Raw genomic sequence first — 25491 nt, forward strand, 5'->3', positions numbered from 1 at the left:
TTTTTTCCCATGCAGTTGCTGTGGAAACGGGCCCTTAAGGATCGTTTCAAGTATGTGCGAAGACCCATTGAAGATGATGAGCAAGTCCTGAGGAACAAATGCAAATTTGGCCACAGGAGAGGACAGACCAGGAAATGTTCATTTGCTGAAAACAAACCTGACAATGTCCAGGTGCAAGTAGAGGTAAGGTTTTTGGGTTTGGTGCTTAACTGAGTTCTGTGTCTTCCAGCTCTTCTGCTTACAGTAAGGCCATGTGCCATTAAAGGGCAGAACAGAGTGATCTCATCCTATTTAAACACATTTTGTATTGAATTTGTTCTATAGCCAGATCCTTGACATTTTTTTTCCATTTCTGGAGAACCAAATATGAACAGTGGAGCTAAACCCAGTATGGAATGTCTTGCAGATTTGTTGTCATTTAGAGTAGTTTCCAGTTGGACAGAAAATTCTGGGGCTTTTTAAATGCAGTATTACCAGTCTGCTTTAGGTTACACACCTCCAATTAGTGAAAAACAATAGAGGCCCATGTCTAAGAGCTGAAACCACTGTACAAAAAAGAACACAAAGTGATTTTTGAGCTGGTAGCAAATGGCCATATACTACTTTCACCTTGCACTGTTATATAAAAACTGTTTGTGTTGATCTTTGATATACACGGGAATGCTTTTATGTGCAGCTGCTGTATCTCCCTGTAGCTAGAGAATTTGGAGAATTATCACTGTCCAGTAAGTGTTTGAAGTATTCTAATTAATCTGTACACTTTCATAAATACATTAAGGTTCTAGTTACGCTTCACCAGCACTCCCCACACTTCCTTGTGCTGCAGTTAAAATGTGGTAAAACTTAAACAGTTGTAAGAATGTGATAAAGATGATAGGTAAGCAGATATTTGGCTTTACTTGACACGTCCACCCTGCTCTTTAATCAGACACATGATATTTAGGGGAGCAAGAGTAGTTTGCTGGATGCATTTGTCCATATGTTGCCCATGTGTTTGAAGGCAATTGTAGTTTTCTATCCAAAATGCACATACATGTTTGGGGGTTTTTTTCATTGTTTTTTGGGGGGATGAAAGCTTGTTGGTTTTTGGGGGGTTTGGGTTTTTTTGTGGGTTTTTTTTTTTTTTTGAGGTTTTGTTGGGTTTTGCTGTGGGGTTTTTTTTGTTGGGTTTTTGTGTGTGTGTGCATTTTGTTTTGTTTCTTTGTTTTGTTGTTTTTGAGCTTCAATATTTTCTATTTATCCGCTTTTGGTTAATGTGTGCAGAAATAAATACTTCCCTCTTTTTGCCTGCTTTAATTGGAAGGTTTGCAGAACGTGTGAAGCAAGAAACCTTTAATTTGGGTGCAAAACAATAAACAGCCTTGCATGCAGTAAAGGAGAAATGATAATTTCCTGGGTTTGTGTATACACCAAGAGTTAGCCATCCTTTATCCACTAATGCTTGGAAAGGGGTGGATCTCTTTTGTCACATCAGGTAACTGAGAAGGGCTTTGCAATGATCTTGTAGTGACTATATGCTCAACTTAATTTTTCTGTGGAGAAGGTATAACTGCATTGTGCTGTGCCTAGAGTCATCGCTCTTTTTAACTGCACTGTCCAAAACCATCACTGGTCATTCCTTGTTTGCTTTAGAAATTGAAGAAGAAAGTATGATTGATTTCTTCTAAAGTCCCAGGCATTTTCTGCTAGTGTTAATGTTGTAAGCAAATAAGAGTTAAACTTGAAGGGGGCAAGAGGATGCTGAGTACCCCTAATCATAGAATCATAGAATAGTTAGGGTTGGAAAGTACCTTAAAATCATCTAGTTCCAACCCCCCTGCTATGGGCAGGGACACCTCACACTAAACTGTGTCACCCAGGGCTTTGTCAACTCTTCCAATCTCTCCTGTATCATGATTTTTCCTGTATCATGAATATAAATAAAAATTAGTATAAATGCAAGAATTAACACTTATGGAGCCTATTAAGGCTTAAGAACGAGTCCCACAAAACTGGGGGGTCGTGACTTTCTTAGTTCCAAATGTGTTTCTACTTTGAAAGCAGGTGTGTCTGACTCTAAGGTCCTGAGTTATGTCATTACAAATATGCATAGCTGAACAAGACATTTGTTTAATATTCTTTTAAACAAATGCAGTGTTGGTGTTTTCATTCTTATGTTCGGGGCACACATAAAGGCACCTTTCTGCCAATCTTGGCACTAACTGCTTTGTGATAAATTTAAACTGCTAAACAGAGTCTTCAAAAAAAAAATGCTTGATCTAGAAGCGTATACCACAGACAGAACCAAATGATTCTGAAATTATCATTAGACAGATTCCCTTGCCTTCATTCCTTTTCCATGTCTGGAAGAACAGATCATCCTTCTGTGGACTAGAAGTCAATGCATCAGGATTATTTAAGGTGAAAGGGTGGGAAACAAATTTCAGGTTAAGGAAACCCTTGGAGAATCATCAGTGAAGGATTCCTAACCCCTTTGTGTCATCACACTCTCTCTTAGCTGGCAGAGTAGAACATTTAGGGCATTATAGGTCAAAGCCAACTGGAAAGCAGTGCAGATGAAAGAGCACATCTGTTCCCAACAGATGACCTACTTACCAGCCAAACAGCTGACTTCTGTATTGAGCTTTAGTTTCTGAACAGTCATAAGATGTAACTCTGTCAAATGTGTTTTGTGTCAGTATAGTCTTGGATTGTTAATGTTATTAAACTGATAAAAAAATTATTTACTAGTAAGAAATGCCTCACTGGTATACCTGGCATTTGGTTTCATATAAAAAGAGTAATAAAGTTATTACTACTAATGAAATCCTTAACCACACTTTCTATTTCATCATGAAAAAAAAAAAACCAGTTGCTTGCCAAGACATGCTTGCTATGGTGTTCTGGGATATACTCAGAGCCACAGATGATGTCTGCCCGTTGGCCTGACCAAGCACCGTTACCAGCCAACAGGCATTCCTGCTCCAAACACAGCATGAGTGTTACTTCGCTTCCCATGTAGGGCATTGCTTCCAGATGTAGCATCTGGCATTTTCCCCAGTTTCTTTAAAACATCTGCTGATGTGTTCCTTGTTACAGAGCATTATATTCAAGCAAGATTGAAGTGTATACTCATTTTAGAGTGCTATCATCACAGCAAAGGTCTTGAGTAAGTGCAGGGCTGTAAAACAATGGTAAGCAAGCACATAAACCCATGCTGGAGGTGTCTGTTACTGAAGGATGTTTTGCTTAAAATGATGCTCCCTAGTTGAGCCACCACTGGAAAATGTTTGGACATTAATATGGGCCTCCATGTCTGAGGGATATTTAGAACTTGAAAATAAAGAAAGCCTTAATTAACAAATTTTCTGGCTATGAGGTGAGAATCCTTCTCAGTCATTTTCCAGTCAAATATCCTGGAGCTGCAGTAATCTAGGGCAGAGTGCTTTTTAATCTTAATGACATTCATCTGTAAATGGAAGGTACTTTCCATGAGAGGGGTGATCAAACCACAAAAATGAATAAGGCAAGCCAGTCTCCCCTCCACAGCCAGAGTGGGATTACTTCAAAGTCAGCCATCCAGTGGCTTGTTCTGACTGACCTTATTCTTTTTCTTTTTTTAACAGCAAAATGGCATCTTTATGGAATTACTGGGCTTCTGGTCCTTTAGGCTATGAGAGAAACCACCTCTTGCCAGTTGTAACAGGGAGGGCCCTAGACTTGGGGGAGCCAAGGAAGGAACAGTAAGATAGGACACTTTTGGTGTGCATCTTCGGCCAGATGATTATCAAAAAGCAAAAGGTGATGGAGAAGAAAGCATGGTTAGAGCTGGTGTTTGGCTTCCATATGATGAAACCATGTGGTTCAAATGCTAGCTTGGTCATCACAGGGGTAGTGATCAAAGAGCAAATTGTCCCTTTCAGAACTTCAAGTTTTGGAATTTTGTTAGTCTTGAAAAGTGAAATACAGGTTGTCCCTTGGTAGAGGAAATAAGATTTCACCCATTTTGCTTACGTTGTGTATTTGATAGCTTACAAATCAGAAGGCAAATGTGATCAGATATAAACCGACTTACGTGTCCTTGAAAGTTTGCAGTTAGCATTAGCAAGTAATCTAGCTCTGAGAGTCAGCCTGGCGCAAAAGGGTAAGTATATGTAGCTAAAGCAGAGCCTGCTTTAATTAAATATCTAATTTGAGTACAAGACAGCGTGGATCCTGCAGAAGGTTACATGTCAATTTTGTGTGAAAGCAGTCTGCCCATGTTGCTTCATCTGTCTGTGTCCAGTGTTAGGATATGAGAGGTGGCACAGTTGAGATGCCTTCTCAGTTGTCTTCTACCCTATGGGGCAAGAAGATGGGTCCTGAGTGGTGTCCAGCTTACTGCCTGCTTTTCAGATTCAGATTTGTTCCAGATCAATCTGCAGCATTTTGTTTGGTTTTAGGGTTTGGGGTTTTTTGGTGGGTTTTTTTTTGTTTGTTTTTTGTTTGTTTGTTTGTTTGTTTGTTTTTGTTTGGGTTTTTTTTAGCAAATCATACCTGGTTCGAGCATTTATCCTGATCTAAAATGCTTCAGTGTTCAGAAAACTAAATGTCATTATGATGAACCTGAAAGGCACCACACAAAAAGGGCTGTCCCTTACAGTAGTGGTAATAAAAACTGTTCTGTACACTGTGCTTTTAAGATGCCTTGTGTCTTTATATATTCCAGACAAAAAAGTAAAACACACTTTTCAGTATTCAAAAATCAAGATACAAGATTCACATTATGCTTATTTAACTACCTGTGAAAACTGTTTCTCATCCAGAAGAAGCTACAAAACCCAATTAATGGAAAAGATTATACCAAACAAGGAATCAAGGGTTCCACTATACTCCCAGTGGGAGCGTTTAAGCATCATGTTCTTTGTTTAGGCAGGTAGAAGACACTGAAACTGCTACTGTCAGGTTTTCTTGCATAAGTACCTTGAACATTGATGCTAACTCTGATGCAGGTGTAGACTCAGCAATCAAGAAGTGTTAGCAGCAGCAATGTTCTAAGCAATAACAGAACTTGGCATATACATTGGCATCTAGCAAGAAAAACTTGAAATGTTTTTTCAAATGAAATATAATTAGCTGCTGCTGGGAGCTGACGAAAGCGGTAATAATGAAAGGCAATACAACAGCTGTACTAACACTGCTACACATCAGCAACCCAGTCCCAATGTATGGTGTAAAAGGAGCTCCCATTCAGTGCCAGCACCACTGAACCTGTCTATGAGGCACTGTTGTTGCAGGAGATGATTCTCACTACCATCGCATGGTTTCTGCCTTTTCCAGCAAGCAGATTAGTCTCCATCCAAAGGAATTTCGTCAAAGAAACAGTTCCAAAGCATCCCAGGTGAGGAACCTGAATCCATGGTTGGCAGTGAAAAGACCAACAGCATGCAGTGCAGTGTCCTTATTGTCATGGTTTAAGCCAGTCGGCAAGTCAGCCACGCAGTTTCTACTTCCCGTCCCCCCACCCCCCCCGGAGGGATGGGGAGGAGAATCGAAAGAATGCAACTCCCACGGGTTGAGATAAGAACAGTCCAGTAACTACGGTATAACACAAATCACTACTGCTGCCACCAATAATAATAATGATAAGAGAAATAACAAGGGAAGAGAATACGATACCGCCCACCGGAAATGAGCCTGACAGAAAAGAGAACGTGCCCTTCCAGGTAACTCCCAGTTGCTTCCCCAGGCATGATGTGCTGTGGTATGGAATACCTCTTTGGCTAGTTTGGGTCAGGTGTCCTGTCCCTGCTTCCTCCCGGCTTCTCCTCCTCCCTGGCAGAGCATGAGACTCACAAAGTCCTTGGTCAGGGTAAACATTCTGACCAGCAACTGAAAACATTGGCTTTATCAGTATTATTCCCAGGCCGAAAGTCAAAACCACAGCGCTGCACCAGCTACTAAGAAAGAGAAAAACTGACTGCTGCTGCTGAACCCAGGACACTTATATCGATCCCTTTAACTCTGCTGGTCCTATCTAAATTCAGCCTCTCAAACTGAGGAACCAGTAGGTTCTGTTAGCATTCTTCAAAAAAAAGAGATCTTGATCTTTGTTGATAGCAATGGGTAGGCTACATTTACCATTCAGGAACTGCTGTAAACCCTTGTAAAGAGAAGAGGTTCCTGCTGTCCTCACAAGAGGAACTTCCATCACTGTGATTAGGCAGTCATGTTACTTTGTTACTGACATTAATGACTTTAAGGATTTATGATGCTGGCTTTAAACAGTAACTGAAAGCTTAGACCTTGGAGATAAACATCATTTATAAGAATTGCTCCATTCCTCCCCACAAAGACATGTAGCAGTTTCACTTCCTTGTTTGCAGCACTGACTCATAAAAACGTCCCTCTATCTTGGGCTTTTTAGAAGAATATGGTAATGTAATCTCATATCATATGGGAAAAATCAAGATCCGTTAAAAAGAAATTAAGGAATTTGGCATTTACTTAAAAACCTGTCTCTGACCAAATGGCTAATGAGCCTCTTGCTTTTGGAGATGGGAAGCATGAAGGATTTGGAGCGGTTTTTTTGAGGTTTTGGTGAAAATAAATTGTGGTTTTGTATGTATGCTTTCCTGCTTTAATGTGAGCATCTTAACACAACCTATTTGTATATGGTTCCAAGTAGAACTGTGAGTATCAATTGGGGGTCACTAGGGAAGGCAGCTGGAGTGTGGGCAAAGAGCCCTACAACCCATGTGGCTTCTAGATCCAGTGGCTTTAGTTACAGATATCTGAGACGCCAAGAGGTCCAGGGAGATTGTGGGCATGGGCAGTCTGGGATGGGCTCCTTGTTGCTGTCGCCTGTTGTGTGTGAGTCCAACAGAAGGACTAAGAGTATTTCCAGGACCATCCCTCAGGCGAGGTCTAGGTTACACTGCCATACAAGTACTGACTATCCTCTGCTTACCTTATTCACTCCCTTTCTGCATCCTTTTGACCTTTTTCTCTATTCTCTATTTCTCATGAGCTTGTGACATAAAGGCAGCTTGTTTTTTAAAGGCATTGAGGTAAATACTCATTTGTTCCAGAAAGATGTTTTTAAAATAAATAGAACTTTTATGATTTAAAAAGAAAGGAAATTCTTTACATTGAAAACGAGGTTAGTATATTGCTAAATAAGATAAAAGTCTATACACAAAAATAATTAAAGATCGCCAATCAACACTGGAGGTTGGTGACCTGAAGAACGTGGCTATTTTTTAAGTTGTGTCCTGCATATATGCTGAACGGTTAGCTTTGGCTTCTTTTCTTCAGACATGGAGACAGGAGCTCCTGGCTTTGGTCTAGATAGGCTTGCTTTTCTGAGTACTGAAATAATAGAGCTAATAATTGAGCTTTAACTTTACTGTCAAAATTCTACTTATATATTGCTGTGCTCTAATTAGCTTTCTCACTTTGATGGTTAAAGTGAAGAGGATCTAGAGTCCTCTCTAAATCAGCATGTGATAGGCTGATATAATGCTTCAGTAACCAGCTTTCCAAACCCAGATTCTTTGCAAAATGGCGTCCCCCTGAGATGATTTCTTTCCCACAAAAGAAAGCAAATTCTTGGTTACCTTTCCACTTACCTTAAAAATTAACTTGTTCACAAATGAAAAACTAAAAGAAAAAGTTAAAACATTTTAATGCATTTAAATGTGGCTGAGTTAATATCAGTTCACTGCACTTTACTAGAAAAAAGGCAAATTTGCAAAATAGGAAGAAGGTCTGAATATAATGGGGATTGAGTTATGAAGCAAGTTACCAAATGCATTCTGCTGCAAGCATAGTATTTTGTAGTTTTCAATAAAAGCATAACCTTTTTTGATGTTAGAATCTAATAAATCCTGAGGTCAGAAATAGTTTGTGTAGAATTCAAGTGATGCCAAACTTTCCTGCTCCATCAAAAACCTTCAGATTGTATTTCAATAAAACTATGCTTAGAAATAATGAAGAACATAAATCAGAATGCTTTTGCCCTTTTCAGCTAGGTTGACTGAAAACAGCTACTCATCCATAAACATCTAAAGTCACTATTCTCTAATTCCACACTGGTTCTGCTAAAGACAGCCACTGCCATTTGACTTGATGTACCAGTGAGGTCTTATTGTTGTGTTCTGTTCTTTACTGATAAACATGGATCACTTGCACTAAATCAACTGGAATTAGAAATATGCAATGATGCAGTAAATCTATCCTCCCAATTATCAGCTGATCTATATTTGCATAGCACTATATACTACAGTATGTTGTTTGTATTCCCCAGTAGGAATGAAACTGTCTAGGGACAAAATGAAGTGATTAGAATATATAAGGCACACTCTGTCACTGTATTAAAGCCATCATGTATAGTCAAGATCAGATCATAGCAACTTTGGTTGCTAATGCCAGCCCTAGAATTGAGTTTTCACCTGCTCTTACACTGCATGCAGCATTGTTTTACAACACCCCAAGTATTTTACATAATACTCATCGTTGCCCATCCTCAAAGTACATTAACTTCACTTGTTATGTTTCCACTGCACTTTTATAAACAAGAAGTAATCTCTGAAACAGCAACACCTACTAAGGCCAGTAGAAAACTGTCATTAATTGATATCCAAACAATGCTGCCAGGGATTTGGGACATTTCTGCAGCTCTATTACTTGCCTGAATTTTTAAGATATGTTTTATGGCTGGAAATATACACCCATTACACACAATACTAGCTTAAACAAGCTATGTTAAAGAGCTTACACTTCAGAACTACCTTTCTTCATCCTAGAAATAGAGCTTATAAAGGTGGAAAGGTTACAGATGATCATTGCTCTAAGCAGGCTGAACACTGCAAGAAAACCAATTCTAATGCTGATTTCTGCTTGTGTTACTCATATGTAATGGATGATTTACACAATGAAGTCTGGTCTTCCATCACATTATTTTTTTCCTAGAAGATAAGTTTGACAGCAATTCTTCCTTATACTACTGCTGTATTTCTATTGGTAGCTTGCCACTGATGCTTACAAAAATGTCAAATAGTCTCATTTAGATAATTAATAATATCACTAGCTAAACTAGCTCTCAAAGACAGAGCTGACTACATTGAGAGCTTGAGCTGTATTTGCCTTGACAAGGGGGATAGAATTTAGCTGGAGTAAAGGTCATAACTTGTTCTTGGTGTTTGTTTCTAAGCAACACAGTCGGTTTGTCTGTGGTTACAGCACACCAGATTGAGTTTGTTTTGCTTTCCTTCCTCTGCAAGTGAGGCACCGAAGGTGATGGCCTCTCTGGAAATGAGCCACAGGAGGTGGCTGAAGAAGCTCCTGCTCTATGGGCAGGAGGCTTGGAAGCAGACCCAGAGCAGTAATAACAGCTCTTTAGAGTCAGAGACTTCAAACTAGCTTTTGCCTGGAGTGAAAAACACAACTGTAATTAAAAAACCTAACCATCTGTGTACATGTGTGAGAAAGCATGAGCATCTTGAGACTGACAGGAGTAAACCAGCCCTTGGTTTTGGGCAGTGGTCGTATTGAAGCAAGAGCCAGTCCATCCAACTTGGAGCAAGTTAGCAGGTTAAGGAACAGATGAACAGCTGACTTGGAGATGTGCGAATACTAGAATGGTATTCACAGTTGGTAGGGACCACATTGACCAAGAAAGCTACTGTCTTTACTGGCCAAATTGGCAAGAACTGTAATGTAGACCCAAGAGATGAACGCATTGGGAAGGAATCAACAAAGTTTCAGTGAAAAGAAGTAATTCTTCATAAATTCATTCATTCTTCGTAGTATTCAACAACCCTGAGGACACAGGAAATCCAACCGATAGAATTTACTTTAACTTCAGAGGAGATTTCACCACCTGCATTTCAAAGACTACTAGAGGATATAATCTGAAGGATAAGCAAAAAGGTAAAGCAAGAAGGTCCTTGCATGAATAAATTAGAACAAAGAAGGTGAGGCAGAAATAGCTGGTTTTTACAGCAGAAAAATTATTAATGCTTAGTTCAAGCAGTTCAATATATTTCTAAATGGTGTGGAAAAAGGAGGATAGTTGGCTGACCACACTGGGTGATGCTACTGAGGGTAGAAACAACAAAAAACTGTCTGAAGAACTGCAGAAGGACCCCATGCTACTGAGTGACAGTGCAAAAAAACAACAGATAAATTTTGAGAGTGTTAGATGAAAAGTAAGGCACAAAGAGAAAACCCAGTCCTAACAACATTTACAGTGATGGACTCTAGAGCTTATTCTTACTATTCACAAATGATATTTTTATATTATGCCAAAGAAAACTTGGCATAATGCTAAGCAGCAGTACAAAAATATATATTGAATGCTCAGAATTATGGCAGAAAAAAACAAAAGGGAGCATGTTATTTCACTGGATGCAGCTGTGGTGTTTTAACATCTGAACTAGCTAAGGGCTTGTCCTGGTTTAGCAGTAGCAGTCAGTTTTTCTTCTTAGTAGCTGGTGCAGCACTGTGTTTTAGACTTTCGGCCTGGGAACAGCGCTGATAACAGTGATGTTTTTAGTTACTGCTCAAATGTTTACCCTGACCAAGGACTTTGTGAGTCTCATGCTCTGCCAGGGAGGAGAGGAAGCTGGGAGGAAGCAGAGACAGGACACCTGACCCAAACTAGCCAAAGAGGTATTCCATACCACAGCACGTCATGCCCAGGATGTAGAACTGAGAGTTCCCGGAAGGGCTAGATCACTGCTGGGTGGAGGCGAGGTACTGGTCAGTGAGGTGTTGTATTCTCTTCCCTTGTTATTTCCTTTATCATTATTACTATTAGTGGTAGCAGTAGTGATTTGTGTTATACCTTAGTTATTAAACTGTTCTTATCTCAACCCGTGGGAGTTGCATTCTTTCGATTCTCCTCCCCATCCCTCCAGGAGCGGAGGGAAGAAAGGTGGGGAGGTAAGTAGACTGCGTGGTTCTAATTTATGGCCTGGGCTTAAACCATGACAGGGCTGTAGTGAAATTACAGGATATGCAAAGACAGTAACAAGGATAATTGAAAGTTTGGACTGGGTTTTCTATGTGGAATGATTTAATACTTTAAGACAATCTCGGCTGGGAAAGAGGTGGCCAAGGACAGAATATAACATATCTATACTACAGTGGCAAGAAGATGGTGAATAGGTTTTGAATCCAGATGACAATTAGAAGGCAGAAGCAGCAAGAGAAAAACAAAATATTTTCTGACAGTGCACAGTTAAACCACTGAATTTAATGAAGGATGTATGAGAGTTGGAAAAGTGACTGGGAAAAATAATGGAATGAAAAAATCTACTGAAGGCTATTAAATCTAAAGCCATAACCCTTGGGAGTCCACAAACTCCCGTTCAGTGGAGTCTTCACAGAACTCAGGGGAGGTGCCACTACATACACAACCTTACTTTATACATCATGGAGTAGATGCTTTTGGAAACAATTCTAAGGCACATGAAAAACAATGAGGTGATTGGTGACAGCCAGCACGGCTTCACTGGGGGGAAATCCTGCCTGACCAATTTGGTGGCATTTCACAACGGGGCTACAAAACTGATGGACAGGGGCAGAGCAGTTGGCGTCATCTACCTGGACTTGTGCAAAGCGTTTGACAACTGTCCCACACGACATCCTTGTCTTTAAATTGGAGAGACATCAATTGATGGGTGGACCACTCGGTGGATAAAGAACTGACTGGATGGCCGCACACAAAGAGTTGCGGTCAATGGCTCGATGTCCGGCTGGAGACCGATAACGAGTGGAGTCCCTCAGGGATCGGTGTTGGGACCAGTCTTGTCAACATCTTTGTTGGTGAGATGGACAGTGGGATTGAGTGCGCCCTCAGCAAGTTTGCCGATGACACCAAGCTGTGTGGTTCGGTTGATACGCCGGAGGGAAGGGATGCCATCCAGAGGGACCTCGACACACTTGTGAGGTGGGCTGATGCCAACCTTATGAAGTTTAACCATGCCAAGTGCAAGGTCCTACACCTGGGTCGGAGCAATCCCAGGCACAGCTACAGGTTGGGCAGAGAAGAGATTCAGAGCAGCCCTGTGCAGAAGGACTTGGGGGTGTTGGTCAATGAGAAACTTAACATGAGCTGGCGGCAGTGTGCGCTCACAGCCCAGAAAGCCAACCGTATCCTGGGCTGCACCAAAAGGAGCGTGACCAGCAGGTCGAAGGAGGTGATCCTGCCCCTCTACTCTGCTCTCCTGAGACCTCACTTGGAGTATTGTGTGCAGTTTTGGTGTCCTCAACATAAAAAGGACATGGAACCGTTGGAGCAAGTCCAGAGGAGGGCCACGAGGATGATCAGGGGACTGGAGCACCTCCCTTATGAAGATAGGCTGAGAAAGCTGGGGCTGTTCAGCCTGGAGAAGAGAAGGCTGCGTGGAGACCTCATAGCAGCCTTCCAGTATCTGAAGGGGGCCTACAAGGATGCTGGAGAGGAACTCTCCATTGGGGGCTGTAGTGATAGGACAAGGGGTAATGGGTTCAAACTGAAACAGGGGAAGTTTAGATTAGATATAAGGAAGAAGTTCTTTACTGTGAGGGTGGTGAGGCACGGGAACAGGCTGCCCAAGGAAGCTGTAAATCCTCCATCCCTAGCAGTGTTCAAGGCCAGGCTGGACAAAGATGGGCAACCTGGTTAAGTGCGAGGCATTCCTGCCCATGGCAGGGGGATTGGAACTAAATGATCTTAAGGTCCTTTCCAACCCTAACTGTTCCATGATTCTACAATTCTTTTTCCCAGCACTCAGCCAGGTAGAGTATGGGACTTAAATCGTCTGACCCACCACCTCTGTCCCTGTGCAGTGAGGAGGGAGGTAGGAATGCCTACTCAAGTTGGTCATGAACAAATATGACTCTTGTAATGCAATCCAGATTAAAGTCTTCTGTTAGAAAGAGTGCAGACTGTGCTAATACAGCAGCCTAGCACCGGCCAGGGGAGTACCTGCGGGGTCACAGTAGGTACCTGTCTTGCATGTAGAGCTTATTTTCTTCTGTGATCCCTATGGTTATTGAAATCCACAGATATATACTGGGAGGGAGACAGGTTTTTTAATTGTGTATGTTGTGCAACCATTCTTGGAGTGCCATATGCACAATTTAAGAAAGGATGTTAATTAAACTGGATAGTTTAATTGCACATACATAGCACTGTGAAGCAGTTTTGGATGTTGAATGTTTCGTCACTCTGTCTTAAACGTTCTGGGGAACAGGATGAAGTGTTTCAGCTCCCCCTGACATTGACCTACAGGCCACCACTGACAGAACAGCTGCATCAGTGATAATACACATGGGAAAAGCCAGGCTAAATGCAGCCTGAGAGCAGTAGCTGTACTAACAGTGTACCTGTACATAATCTCAGCTTGTTTCAATGAGCAAATTCACTGCATCCTTTGATAGAAACTTAACAGCTCCAGGCTACTGCCACTGATTTACTACTCCTTTGTATAGCCACTCCTGTTCTTATAAATTACTGGGTTTGGAATTAAACCATGGATAATAATAGTAATTTTGAAGAAGATTGTTAGCAATCTTTAACTACAAAATAACTTTTTGAATACACTAACAGTCAAACTGCTTGGTCATGTTTTTCATTAAGAGTTATCTGAGTTCAGCTGGTCTCCTTGGAGGTAAATACTTTAGTTGCACAAATGTGGAAGTTTGTTGTCCTGCTTTTAGGACCTGTGTGAGTAAGAAGAAAATACTATTTCTTCAATTAGACAAACCAGACACAGGCTTAGGAATTTCATTAATATCCTCAAATATGTAATTTAAGCTTGGGAGACTTGGCTGATATCTATAGTATTATATGAAAACAGATCTTCATTTAACTATTAGAACATGAAGGGGAGTCCACAGAGCTGGTACTTTCTGCTGAGCGTTTCTATACGATGACTACACTCAAATCACAAGCCACATCAGATAAAAATTGTGATTTGTCACAATTCTGTCCTTTGTTTCTTAATAGGAAGAACCAGTTCATCTTGAAGGCAGTGCAATGGATGTACACATTAAATGGCTTAAGCAAGAATATCTGAAAACTCAGAGGAACTGGAAAGAAGTGGATAACAGAATGAATGTGACAATTGAAATGCGCAGAAAGATGATCAGTGATAAGGCACCTTTAAAAGACATTCTTAGACTATTTCCTTTCTTAAGATGCCCTTATCAGGTAATAGCTATTTTTAATAATGACATTGCATTTTGTGTTATAGATGTGATATAACTATAGGCACATGTTTGACTGCGTGTTTCCAGTGAAGTATCCAACATTGTTCTCTTTAACCTAACTCACGTTTTTGCTGTTAAGACCACTTTGAAAGATTCACCAGTCACCACACACAACACCAGTGTGTTATTTGCAGTATTTTGATGTTACTTGATGTATTACTTCCTTGCTTAGAAAAAAAATTAAACCATCCCCTCTGATTTATAATCTTTTTTTACTGAGCTAGTTTTATCCTGTCTTCAAAGTGTGCATGTTTTACTGTTTTCAGTTCCCAGGATTGCAATAATACCAAATATTTGTTTCTGTTTTAGCTCTTTAGGGAGTTCCAGCTTCTCACACACATGGACATTTATAAGAAAACAGTTGAGATTTTGGAGATTTATTCAGAAAACATATTATCTTTGTATGCGGTGAGGAACAATCCGATTAACGTTATGCTGCAAGAAAATCTGAAGCGTCACACAGAGCAAGACATTCTGAAATGTCAGTACAAATCTTCTATGCTCTGAATATCAGAGTTTTGTTGTAGCTAATTGTTCTTACTTATGTAACTAAACTAGCTCCAATCTTACTGCAAAAACAAATTAAAAATGTCACAGTTGCCTGAAAAAATACACAGTGATGCGGAAGCATTAAGAATAAAAGCTAATGAATTACTAGGAAAATTAAGTCGGGTATTGAAACTTTTAATTGAATGGAAGACTGCAGGATAAGTATATCTAGATAAGCAGTTACATATTTCTGGATATGTAAAGGAGTGCTTATTATTTTCGAAAAATACACACAGAAAACAAATTTTCTGGTTTAGAAATAGTCTCATAAAAAGAGATAATTTCCTTTAGAAAAAGAGGTACTGTTTCTACGGGTGAACTCGTCATCCCAGTGAAATAAAACTAGTAATTACCACTGTGTTTCAAATGCCTCATCTCTGCAGACGCGTTGCAGGAATCAGTACGCAAACTGGTACCTCTGGTGAGCAGGTACCACAGTCATGCAAAGAGGTCCAGGAACCTGAAGCATTCAACTTCCTGGCTGTGAGGGAGTAAAGCACTCGCTGCCACTCAACTTCTTTCAGTCTGAGAAGTCTGGGGAGCACAGTTCTGCAAGGGCAAAACCTTCGAAGCAGTTACTCGAAATCACTATTCTTCCCAAACTGCAGCTGTCAGTGCTTATGCTTGAGCTTAGCTCTGTGAGAAGTGCTCCTTAGACTGTCATTTTCTATCACACAGGCATAACACCAGGATGTCAAATCAAAAGTGACACAGTAGGAATAAATGTGTTTCCTATAGCAGTTTCACTCCTTTTATTACCAGGCCATTTCTTAAAGAAGCCAGCAGAGTAGGTTAAAATACTGGGGTTTTCTTCCTTTAAGCTTAAAGCCATGAGTACTCAGTAGCTCATGATAGATAAAAAAGTGTCAGCAGGCAGCCTAATCCAGAAAGCGTTTATAGACTTTCTACTCATACCTTTTGCCTTAGAAAGTTATGGACGTAAGTAATTTTCCGTATTCTTATGCAAAGTTTTAACTCAACATCTTAGTAAAGTCCCAAGGCCGTTACTTTCCTGTTTTTCTATCACAAACAACTTGACCTGGCACCTAGGTAATAAATGCCTGACAAGACAGGTTCAGTGAAATGCATGGCACCTGAAGCCTGACCTGCAAGAAAGATGTTACAGTCAGTAATAACTGAACCAGAGGGTAGCACATACCATATCCCAGGAGGCCCTGCAGCACCAGCTCGTACCACAGCCTTCAAAGTGGAGTCCTCTGGCACCAGGACTCCCCAGAAATATCTGATTTACTAGGGAGAGAAGAGTGTGGGCACGGATGGGGGGTGCAGGAGGTCTACTCAGCTTGCAAACCCCAACAGAAGCAACCCAAAGGCCTACTTACTTATTGTGAGAGAAATTTAATTGCAATACTGAGTAGCGGTGCCATGAATTATTTGAATACCCTTTGCCTGCTGAGGTGCCTAAACCTTCAATGTGGTACAAGCTACTCTTCAAAATGGACTGAACAGTTCCACTGCTGAGCTGTTAGCTATTATATAGGCTGCAATCTGCTTTTCCAGGACCATACTGCAGTGCTAGAATGTTTGCATTTGTAATTTAGTAGAAATCCTTGCCTTTGACAGATATGAAAATGACTGCTGCATGTCTACTCCTGCCAGATGTCTTTGGAGATGATTCCAGTCTGTTTGCTGCTGTGAATGAGGAGGTAGGAGACAGAGCACAGCAGGCTTGGTCTCTCTTCCTTGTATCAGCTGCCTGGGTGAATCACTTGGCCTTCTGGTTGCTCAGCTTAGTTCCTGGAGAAGGTTGACGTTAGTCTGTCTTTTGGGTGGATGGCAAATAGCCATAGAAATACTAGCTAAATTTAAAAGTGTTGTTAGTGTTAGTTAATTCTCTGACCTGTTCACCAAAGCAATGCTGTGTCATCATTTGAAATCGTCTTTTTTTTAATTTAGGTAAAGGCAGTGACACCAGTATTGGAAGTAAAAAATCCTTTCCACGTGAATTCATGTGAGTTTGTGCTATATGTAGAAAGAGAAGAGCTAGCCCATCTTGATGACTGTACCATGGCCCTGGCAGCGCTGGTGGCTGCATTTCGTGTGTTTGATATCCCATGCCCAAAGAGAATCCACAGGACACTGAACTTCCTGGAGTCCCTGGTCTTCGAGGTGAGGAGCCCAGCATCCCTGTTCACCCAGGTAAAGAGAGAGCTGGAGGCACCCAACTATCCCAGTATCTGATGGTGTACACAACACTCCCCTCAGAAGCATTTGACAAATTTCTTTTGTCAAAATAAATCCCTCTGTTGTGAAGATAAATCAGTGCCATTCTTTCTGGTGAAAGTGTGTGTATATTTATAACAGTTATGTTTAATAATGCCTTTTTTTTTTTTTTTTAATTGTACTAGCTACTTTTTACGATTTAAACCTAAGCATTTTCATTATTTTAAATGGAAATTCTAGAGCAGTCTAGAGGCATTAGAGATAATAAAATTTGCTAGACTACTGCATGTGTCATGTATTATTTTTCCATATGGAGCATTTGGCAAATTCAGATAATATTTTGACCCTCAGAATGTTAAAAACCACATTGTGAGCCAATGTGAGCACTTCACTGCTTCAGATACTAATACAGTTAATATTTTGAAGTAGTACAAATTAAAGATTTCCTTTTTACCATCATTTCATTATACTATCATCACTAAAAGCCTACTATAATAATTTTTGTATTTTAAAATGGTGGGCCTGACTTTTAGTTTGCAGGAAGATATGTTTCTAGTATTCTCTCCATGCATAAAACCTTTTTATTTTTACATTAATCCTGAATTTGCTAAATAAGGATTCTAAGATGAGTTCTCAAAGTAGCAAGAATGACTTATCTGGGATGCTGCCATGTGTGTTTGTAACCACAGCTTTGGCGCTGGGGAGAGAAAGCCTCATTTCCTGAATTTGTTCCCCAGAACAAGCTGGCCTTCTCCACATGATGACTATGTCTGCCCACACAGACTGGAGGCCCTCTCCTCTCTTTTTCCACAGCCTTCTTTTCTCCCTAACACATTCCTCCTAACTCCTGCATGTCAAAATCCCACTGCCTGACAGTGCATGGCTTTGGACAAACACCTAGTGATGGACAGTAGCAACAGCCCCCAAACATGACTCACTGCATGAAATTAGAAATCAAAATGGAGTTTTATTAAAACATTGCTTCTACCAGAGATCAATCTCCTACCCATTCTAAAAATGTCTGTGCAGGTGCAAAGCAGTGTTTGTGGGCACCATCATTCTTTAAACACTCAAACACACAGCCTAGAAAACCACAGCTGTTTCGTTAAAGCTCAGCTGTGCAGGGGTGACTCCAATGCAGAGAATACACTGGGAGATCCTGCAGGATAAGGGGAGCTCACTGCATCTGATGGCCAGGCTTTCTTACTGAAGTCTTAGTATTTTTCATGTGGCTTCATGGAAATCAGGGGACAACTTTTACCTATGTGACGGCTGGGCTACCTCCAGCACAACATACAAACCAATACCAACAGCCGTTTTAAAGATTCAGTAGATGTCCTCAGTGGTTTTAGTTTATAAATAAATTTGTTGGGTATAGTTTTTGTAACAGAGGTGGTTACACTCTGCTACTTCATCGCATTGGATACAAAAGTAAGGATTATTCATGTCCTCACTGTTGTGATAGCTGTATGAATAGCAGGTTGGTCTCTGTACCATTTAAGTGAGGTTTATTCTAAATTTTGTGAACGGTTCTAACTCAAATCCATTTCTTAAACCACAGTACTTTTTTACCTCCAAATAATCTCTGTAGAGCAGCAAATCTCTTCACTGGTTCTGACTGCAGGCTACAGAGCTGGCTCACAAGAGAGACAGAGGGTGAAGGAATATAAACTATATGGAAGGACAGAAGGAAAGAAAACAGAAGAATGTGGCATTTGAGTGATCTGCATGGGCAACTTCAGGTGCTGCCAAGTGACTTTGTTCAGGTCCACAAATGGCCTGTGAGCCTTAGGAGTTCAGCGTTCAGGGGGAGGGCAGATGGCAGTAGCTAAGTTACTTTTTTAACTCATAGCCACATTGAGCTACAGTGAGGAATTACTTGGGTACAGCTGGGTTCATCTGAAAATCCTGGGCACACACACACGTAACAGACAGCTCCAGTTCAGGTTTTATTTGTATTGTAGTACAATAAGAGTGCAATTTGAATGTACAAATATTGAACAAAATGTAAAAAATATTAATTATGCAATGCTATGGAAGGAAATTAACAGAGCAATGCAACTTACTTCATACTGACCCTGTTTTACCTCCTATTATGGCAGGTACCAGTCACCTACATGATCTGGAAAGGGCACAGAATGTTCTTGAAATCTTAAGGAACTCCAGCCAAAGAACAGCCAGGCAAAATCTGTGGGAAGATGCAAAATTCTCCCAGCTCTGTGCAACGGAAATGCTGTTTGTTCTCAGCTCTAAAGGCTGAACAACTGCCCACCACAGCACTAAGAGGGCTGCCAAAAATTCTGATCCAACTCTTCTCTTTCTTCTTGCGAAAATAGTATTCTGGAGCAGTCCTCAGTACACACATAGCTAGGCTTTCTCCCATTTAAAGTGCATCTGGTTTACATCTTACATACACCAAGTGCAACAACTTTCCCTGACAAATTGTTATAATAATCCTCCAAGAAGGAAGGTTGCCTCACCTAAGTACTTGCTGACAGCATTTCCAGCATGATAATGACCCAGTGAAATGCATACATTTTACACCTAGAATGTGCTGATGCACCGTATGTGTTTAAGTATCCTTTTCCTCCATGCTTTATCTTTCCCCCTATGCCTTATTTGTTTATAACAAGACTTTCCAACTAGGAAGTAGTGGGTGAAATAATTCTTCACCATTGGGAAAACAAACTTACGTTGAATATGAAGCCAGAGTACCAGTCCTACCTTTGGCACCCTGGTTTTCTCCACTGTTGTGATAACTACACTGGAGACTGGCACATGCAGACATGAATGAATCTATTTTCTTTTTTTGCTAATGTCCTTACCTCAAAATACATGTATTTTCCTTGATGTGCTGAAGGACTGTAGCAGGTTCCCATGCGAAAGGCCGGGACTCTATTGTGCAGCATTAACAATAAGTCTTCTATGAAGTCAAAGTTTATTTTTCAGTTGCAGCCTTCTCTATACTGACATTTTGGTAAAATACATTAAAGACGCTGGTGGAAAAACTCACATAACATTTTTGTAATCGTGCAAAAGTAAAAACATTCAGTTATCAAAAAAGCATTATAATTTCAACCCCAACAAGGTTTGTTTTGTTACAAGCAAACGGACATTTTTATAATCTGTAAAGTTATATGCTGTAGCATAAAGTGTCACGTATGTGACATTGTGTTTCATTTTTAAACTATGGCACACATAGGTATTAGCCATAACAGTCTCATCTGGCTACTTGTAGCCTAACTTTTGGCTATTCAGTTTTTATTTTGATAGTATGAAGTAAAAGCTTCAGAAAAGTCAAACGGGTACATGAAGTAAATTCAAGAATTCTTATAAAATATTAACATTCCCTTATATAATACAGCATAAATAATTCATGAAGGTTTTCTTGATGTCCAGAGAAAGTTAGGGATCCTAACCATCATTGGAGAATTAGCGCCATTAGTTTGGTAAATAAGACAGCTGACTCGGTTATTACACAGTACCTTCTCAAAAGCTTGAACAGTTCCCAGAAGGATTCAAATGTGTACTGGCTCCAGGAGAATATAAAGAGTTCACCAGTGCTGAACATACGTTTCTTCCTTTCTGAGAGTCCTTATTCAATAGTTCTAGCAAGTCTTTGTGCTTTGAATAAAACATGAGCTCCAGTGGAGAAAGCTTACTTGTACACATTTCCATTCTCTTCAAAGCTCATTGTGTGAATTTTTCTCTGCAGCTTTGAACATCAGAATGGAATTAAAGATTTTTAGGGCTGGTCCCAGTTTAATGCTCATTATTTTGACTATGTCTGATTGGGTCATTAGCAGAAATGCTTCTCCATCAATTTGCTGGAAAAGAAAAAACACACAAAGCTATCAATAGGTCTGACAGTGCAGCAATATAGATGTTTCAGAAAACATGAAAAGAAAATTCTTTAATTTCAGACAGTGTAAAGGAATGGCTAAATACAAACACTTTGAAATGCTTTCAGGATAGCTTTGATTTCAACCTTTTAGACAGATCAGCTAGTCTTAAAAGAACAGGATGATGATCATCTTTCTGCCTGAAAACAATTGTTTGGCTAAATTTTAGCTAACCAGTTCTTATTTTCATACTGACAGTATAAAATAAAAGCTACTGACAATTGAAATGGATAAATGAAATGATAAATTCAACCATACTGCAGCACAATAATGCTTTTTAACATCTTAGCTGCTCCTTTTATGCAAGGCTTTGTAAGAGAGCTTCTGGATTTCGCTCCCAGCTACAGAACTGGAACCCCCTTCAGGCCACCCCTTTCTGTTAATTAAATAGCAAAATAAACCAAATTTGGTCCCAGATGTAAACAAGGGCCAGGCTACATATAGCTGCTTCTCTGACACAAACACAGCTTGTCAAAACACTGAGTATTTTCATTTCCAGCTTTGTAGTGTTACTATTTCAATAAATGTTGCAAGTGAATATTCTGTAAGCAAATCTCTCGGACAGCAGGAGTGCTAAATCTGAACATGAAGAGCCACAAGACCCTCACGTCCAAGGGCTTCAATGGGGCCAACATTTCTTGCGTCAACTTTTGGTCACTTTAGGTATCTATAGTAAGTTTTCAGTGTAACCTAAGCAGGATATCAACAGCGGTTATATCAGGAGCACTGCTTAGTCTTAAGATACTAATTTGAGATAAAACCAGTGTAACCAAGTTTATGTAGGACTGGAAGACAAGCTTTCTCAATCAGACACACTGCAAAGGGAAGCCTGCTAGGTACATCCCAGCACTGTAAGTCAAGGAGCACTGAAGTGAGAACAGCATCACACAGTTACCACAATTAGTTACTACTCATTTTGTACACAAAGCCAGATCGGGTGGGCTCTGAACCAGAAGTGTGTGAATGTGGGAGTGCCCAGCTTTTTGCAGCAATTAATATAGGGAGGATAAGGCTTGATTTCCACAGCAAAGTTTGAATCAGTACCTTCTACCTACTGAAAGACCTACTGATGCCAGCTAGTCCATGCCAGTTAGCATCGCTGGTAGAGGTTTAATCTACTACTCACAGACGAAGCATGAGAGGCTGAATCCTGAAGACGGGAAGTATTTTCTTACACCTCTGAGAATGAAAGTGTTAAGGATTTATTCATCTCTCTGGCACTTCCCACCTGATGACTTGATTTGATTTAATTGAATTTATTGATCTTAAATTAATTGGTGAGACACCCTAAATGACACAGGGGATGATCTAGGCCTGCATACGTGCTGCAGTTGTAGAATGCCTAACATCTAAGCAAGTGTAAACAAAATGCTCAGAGATGGCCCGTCAGTCCTTTGATATGCAACTGTAATAGCCATTCTGATTTACAGCACAGCCTGAAAACTTGTTGCAGGAGATTAGCAGGGCCATCTGTATGCATTTTCCTCAGGAGGTGCCTTCTGAAGTCTAAGTACCAATTATTCTTCATTAGAAAGGCTGACTGACTTGGGATACCACAGTGTCAGACTTCGCCCATTCAGGTGGTCTGACTGGAATAAACACCTGAACTATTCACAACATAGAATCATAGACTAGTTAGGGTTGGAAAGGACCTTAAGATCATCTAGTTCCAACCCCCCTGCCATGGGCAGGGACACCTCACACTAAACTATGACACCCAAGGCTCTGTCCAGCCTGGCCTTGAACACCGCCAGGGATGGACCATGTACAGCTTCCCTGGGCAACCCATTCCAGTGCCTCACCACCCCCACAGTAAAGAATTTCTTCCTTAGATCCAATCTAAACTTCCCCTGTTTCAGTTTTAACCTGTTATCCCTTGTCCTGTCACTACAGTCCCTAATGAATAGTCCATCCCCAGCATCCCTATGGCCCCCCTTCAGATACTGGAAGGCTGCTAGGAGGTCTCCACGCAGCCTTCTCTTCTCCAAGCTGAACAGCCCCAGCTTTCTCAGCCTATCTTCATAAGGGAGGTGCTCCAGTCCCCTGGTCATCCTCGTGGCCCTCCTCTGGACTTGTTCCAACAGTTCCATGTCCTTTTTATGTTGAGGACACCAGAACTGCACACAATACTCCAAGTGAGGTCTCACGAGAGCAGAGTAGAGGGGCAGGATCACCGCCTTCAACCTGCTGGTTTGATCACGCAATTTGTGATCAAGCAACCTTCTTAAAACTAAGCATTATCAGGAGTAACGAAACTTCTGAATGACAAAGAAAAAGCCAACATAGCTTATCCAGGCTTATTGTACCTAAAATCCCTATCACTTCCTAATGACAACTTTGGCACAGTAATCTTCTCAGATACCAGCAATACATGTATGCCATGCTCACAAAGTGAGTACACTCTCCTCTGAATCTCATCAGAAGCCTTCAGATCTTCTCACTTCCTGCTCACTCAAATCACATTCATAAACTGTCTATATCAGGAAGAAGAGCATCAAGAGCCAAGCGTGATCAGAGAAGATGCAAAGAGTTTGAAGAGGTGGTTATCTTGAACCACTGTTTTATTTTACTTATTGACAACCTGCAGAACCAAAGTAACATAAACTTTCTCAAAACAGAAAGAGACCTATCTGATGCTTAGCAAGTTTTATCTTACTTCCTTCCCACTTCATGCAAACCAACCTAATCTTTCATCTATTTGGTTTGACTTTCAACATGTAATTCATCCTACTACTTTATATCTGTTTTTAATGATGACATAAAATTAATCTTTTCACCAAGATTTGTACTCTGTGTCTTTTTGAAATAAAATTCACCCACCTCATCTTTGAACACCTTCCCATGTTCTTCACATCCCGGTAAACTCCGTATAAATTCAGAGACCTGCCACCAAAGTATACAACAAAAGACACAGTGAGACTGGTGTTTTCTCAAAGTAGTCTCCAAGGCTGACAATCATTAAAGGTTTTCAGCTACTGTTTCACAGCCTCATATTAGGTGCTCCACCTTCTTCTATAAGTACATGGAGTCATGCAGCTGGTTGTTTAAGGCCAGGATTCACAAAATCCACAAACAGCACATGCCACTTCTTTCCACAAGACATCTAAGAGTGGGATATGGCTACTCCCTCAAAATTACTCATGTTGTCCTACCCATGCAGATCCAGAACAATGGATCTTCCCTCAGTGAATCACTTCTGACAAAACATTTGCTGCCTTTCTCTTCTTTATTTTTCACTGCACAGAGATTAGTAAATCCTTTTCCAAACTTCACATTTATTTTTTTCTCTCTGATTGGAGAAGGTCTGACTGTCCCAACAGAAAGAACTGCCTTAATTACAGGTACTTTTGAAACTAAAGCAGGGACTGGACCCTGTCTGTCCAAGCATTATTACATACTTGAACAGCAACAGGATTCTAAAATCTTGAAATCATGATTTTAAGGTTTTAATGAGTCATGGCCTGACCATATCCATGCAGTTCCCCTCTGCCCTATATTCTCACCCTCCAAAACAGCGTGCCACATCAAAACTATGAACCACGAATAGCTCCTTGGTCCATGCTGACACTCCAGAATACCTGTGTAGGTACTAGATGTTTTAGTGTAGACCTTGGGCACCTGATCTGCTGGGCCATACGTTTAGCTTTTTCTCTTTTTTCTTTCTTTTCCTTTTTAACCCCTGTGCATATGTATATATACACACATATTTATCTCTGTCTATACAGAAATGAATTAATACTTACCGATTCCAGGGCTGAATGGCAGCCACTGGGTATCTGTTACATCAGGTCTGGCTGAATCTAATCCTCTGAAGTACTAATTCATTATTGTTAATCTATGGGTTAATCTAAACCTCTGAATCAACCAAGACTTCCACAGGGCAGTGGTAGTGAGATAGAAGATACAGGGGAAACCTACCTCATCTGTACTCCACTTAGAAACTTTACTGGCTGGGATTCCAGCTACACTTGGAAGGAGCTTGCTCTGCTGTTCCCAGCGCAAAGGTAGCCCAGGGATTTGCAACTTGGAGGACACAATAACTGGTTGAGAAAGAAGCCTCTGTGTGCTGGGCTCTTCAACATCTTCAACAAGAGAAAGCAACAACAAGCATTATATCCCTCAGTCAGTGATGCGATCAGTCACAGTAAAAGCATGTTCATTTCTGTTGGTACATATGGGCCTCCTTACACAGGCTGTGCAGTTTTGCTTACAGCAGAATTAGAGTAGCACCATGACTGTTCTTCCACTAATATGACTGTGATTACATTGGCTCTATATAAACGTAACTACTCTTACATGGAAGAAGTCTCTTCCAACACAACGCAATTCTATGCCAACACAGCTGTTGCTATACCACACTATAGGTCAATTAATTTTAAATATTTTGATACATTAAATCACACCTACATTTAATAACTGTACACCAGTACAAGAACTAAGTTATTCTAGGATTGAGCTTCTATAAATCCATCAAAAGCAGCACTGCACTGTTACAAAATTCCAAGTGAATCAGTTCTAGCCCACACAACATCTATGCCTCATCCACAACAATATGCTTTTCACTGCTTCTGAGAGAAAAAAAAAAAACAACACAAATGTCTGTAAATTCCCTGCTTTCACTTTAACTGTTTTATTT

The 25491-nt window shown here is 40.5% G+C and overlaps 2 protein-coding genes across 2 annotated transcripts in view; one reads left to right on the top strand and one right to left on the bottom strand.

The window, feature by feature from the left end:
* SAMD3 (sterile alpha motif domain containing 3) overlaps positions 1-17413 on the top strand; it is a 37656-nt gene extending 20243 nt beyond the window's left edge. The window contains exons 6-10 of the mRNA XM_080616066.1: positions 16-183; positions 13958-14161; positions 14530-14701; positions 16354-16436; positions 16687-17413. Coding sequence (XP_080472192.1) covers positions 16-183; positions 13958-14161; positions 14530-14701; positions 16354-16436; positions 16687-16971 — 912 coding nt within the window. The 3' untranslated portion in view covers positions 16972-17413. The remainder of the gene's footprint in view (positions 1-15; positions 184-13957; positions 14162-14529; positions 14702-16353; positions 16437-16686) is intronic.
* A 3107-nt stretch (positions 17414-20520) lies between these two features.
* Positions 20521-25491, bottom strand: part of L3MBTL3 (L3MBTL histone methyl-lysine binding protein 3) — an 82796-nt gene continuing 77825 nt past the window's right edge. The window contains exons 20-22 of the mRNA XM_080615766.1: positions 24774-24937; positions 23676-23738; positions 20521-20780 (exon numbers count right to left, since the gene is read on the bottom strand). Of these exons, the coding sequence (XP_080471892.1) occupies positions 20637-20780; positions 23676-23738; positions 24774-24937 (371 nt within the window). The 3' untranslated portion in view covers positions 20521-20636. The remainder of the gene's footprint in view (positions 20781-23675; positions 23739-24773; positions 24938-25491) is intronic.

This window comes from Psittacula echo (genome assembly GCF_963264785.1).
Source record: "Psittacula echo genome assembly, chromosome: 4".
NCBI classification, from domain to species: Eukaryota; Metazoa; Chordata; class Aves; order Psittaciformes; family Psittacidae; genus Psittacula; species Psittacula echo.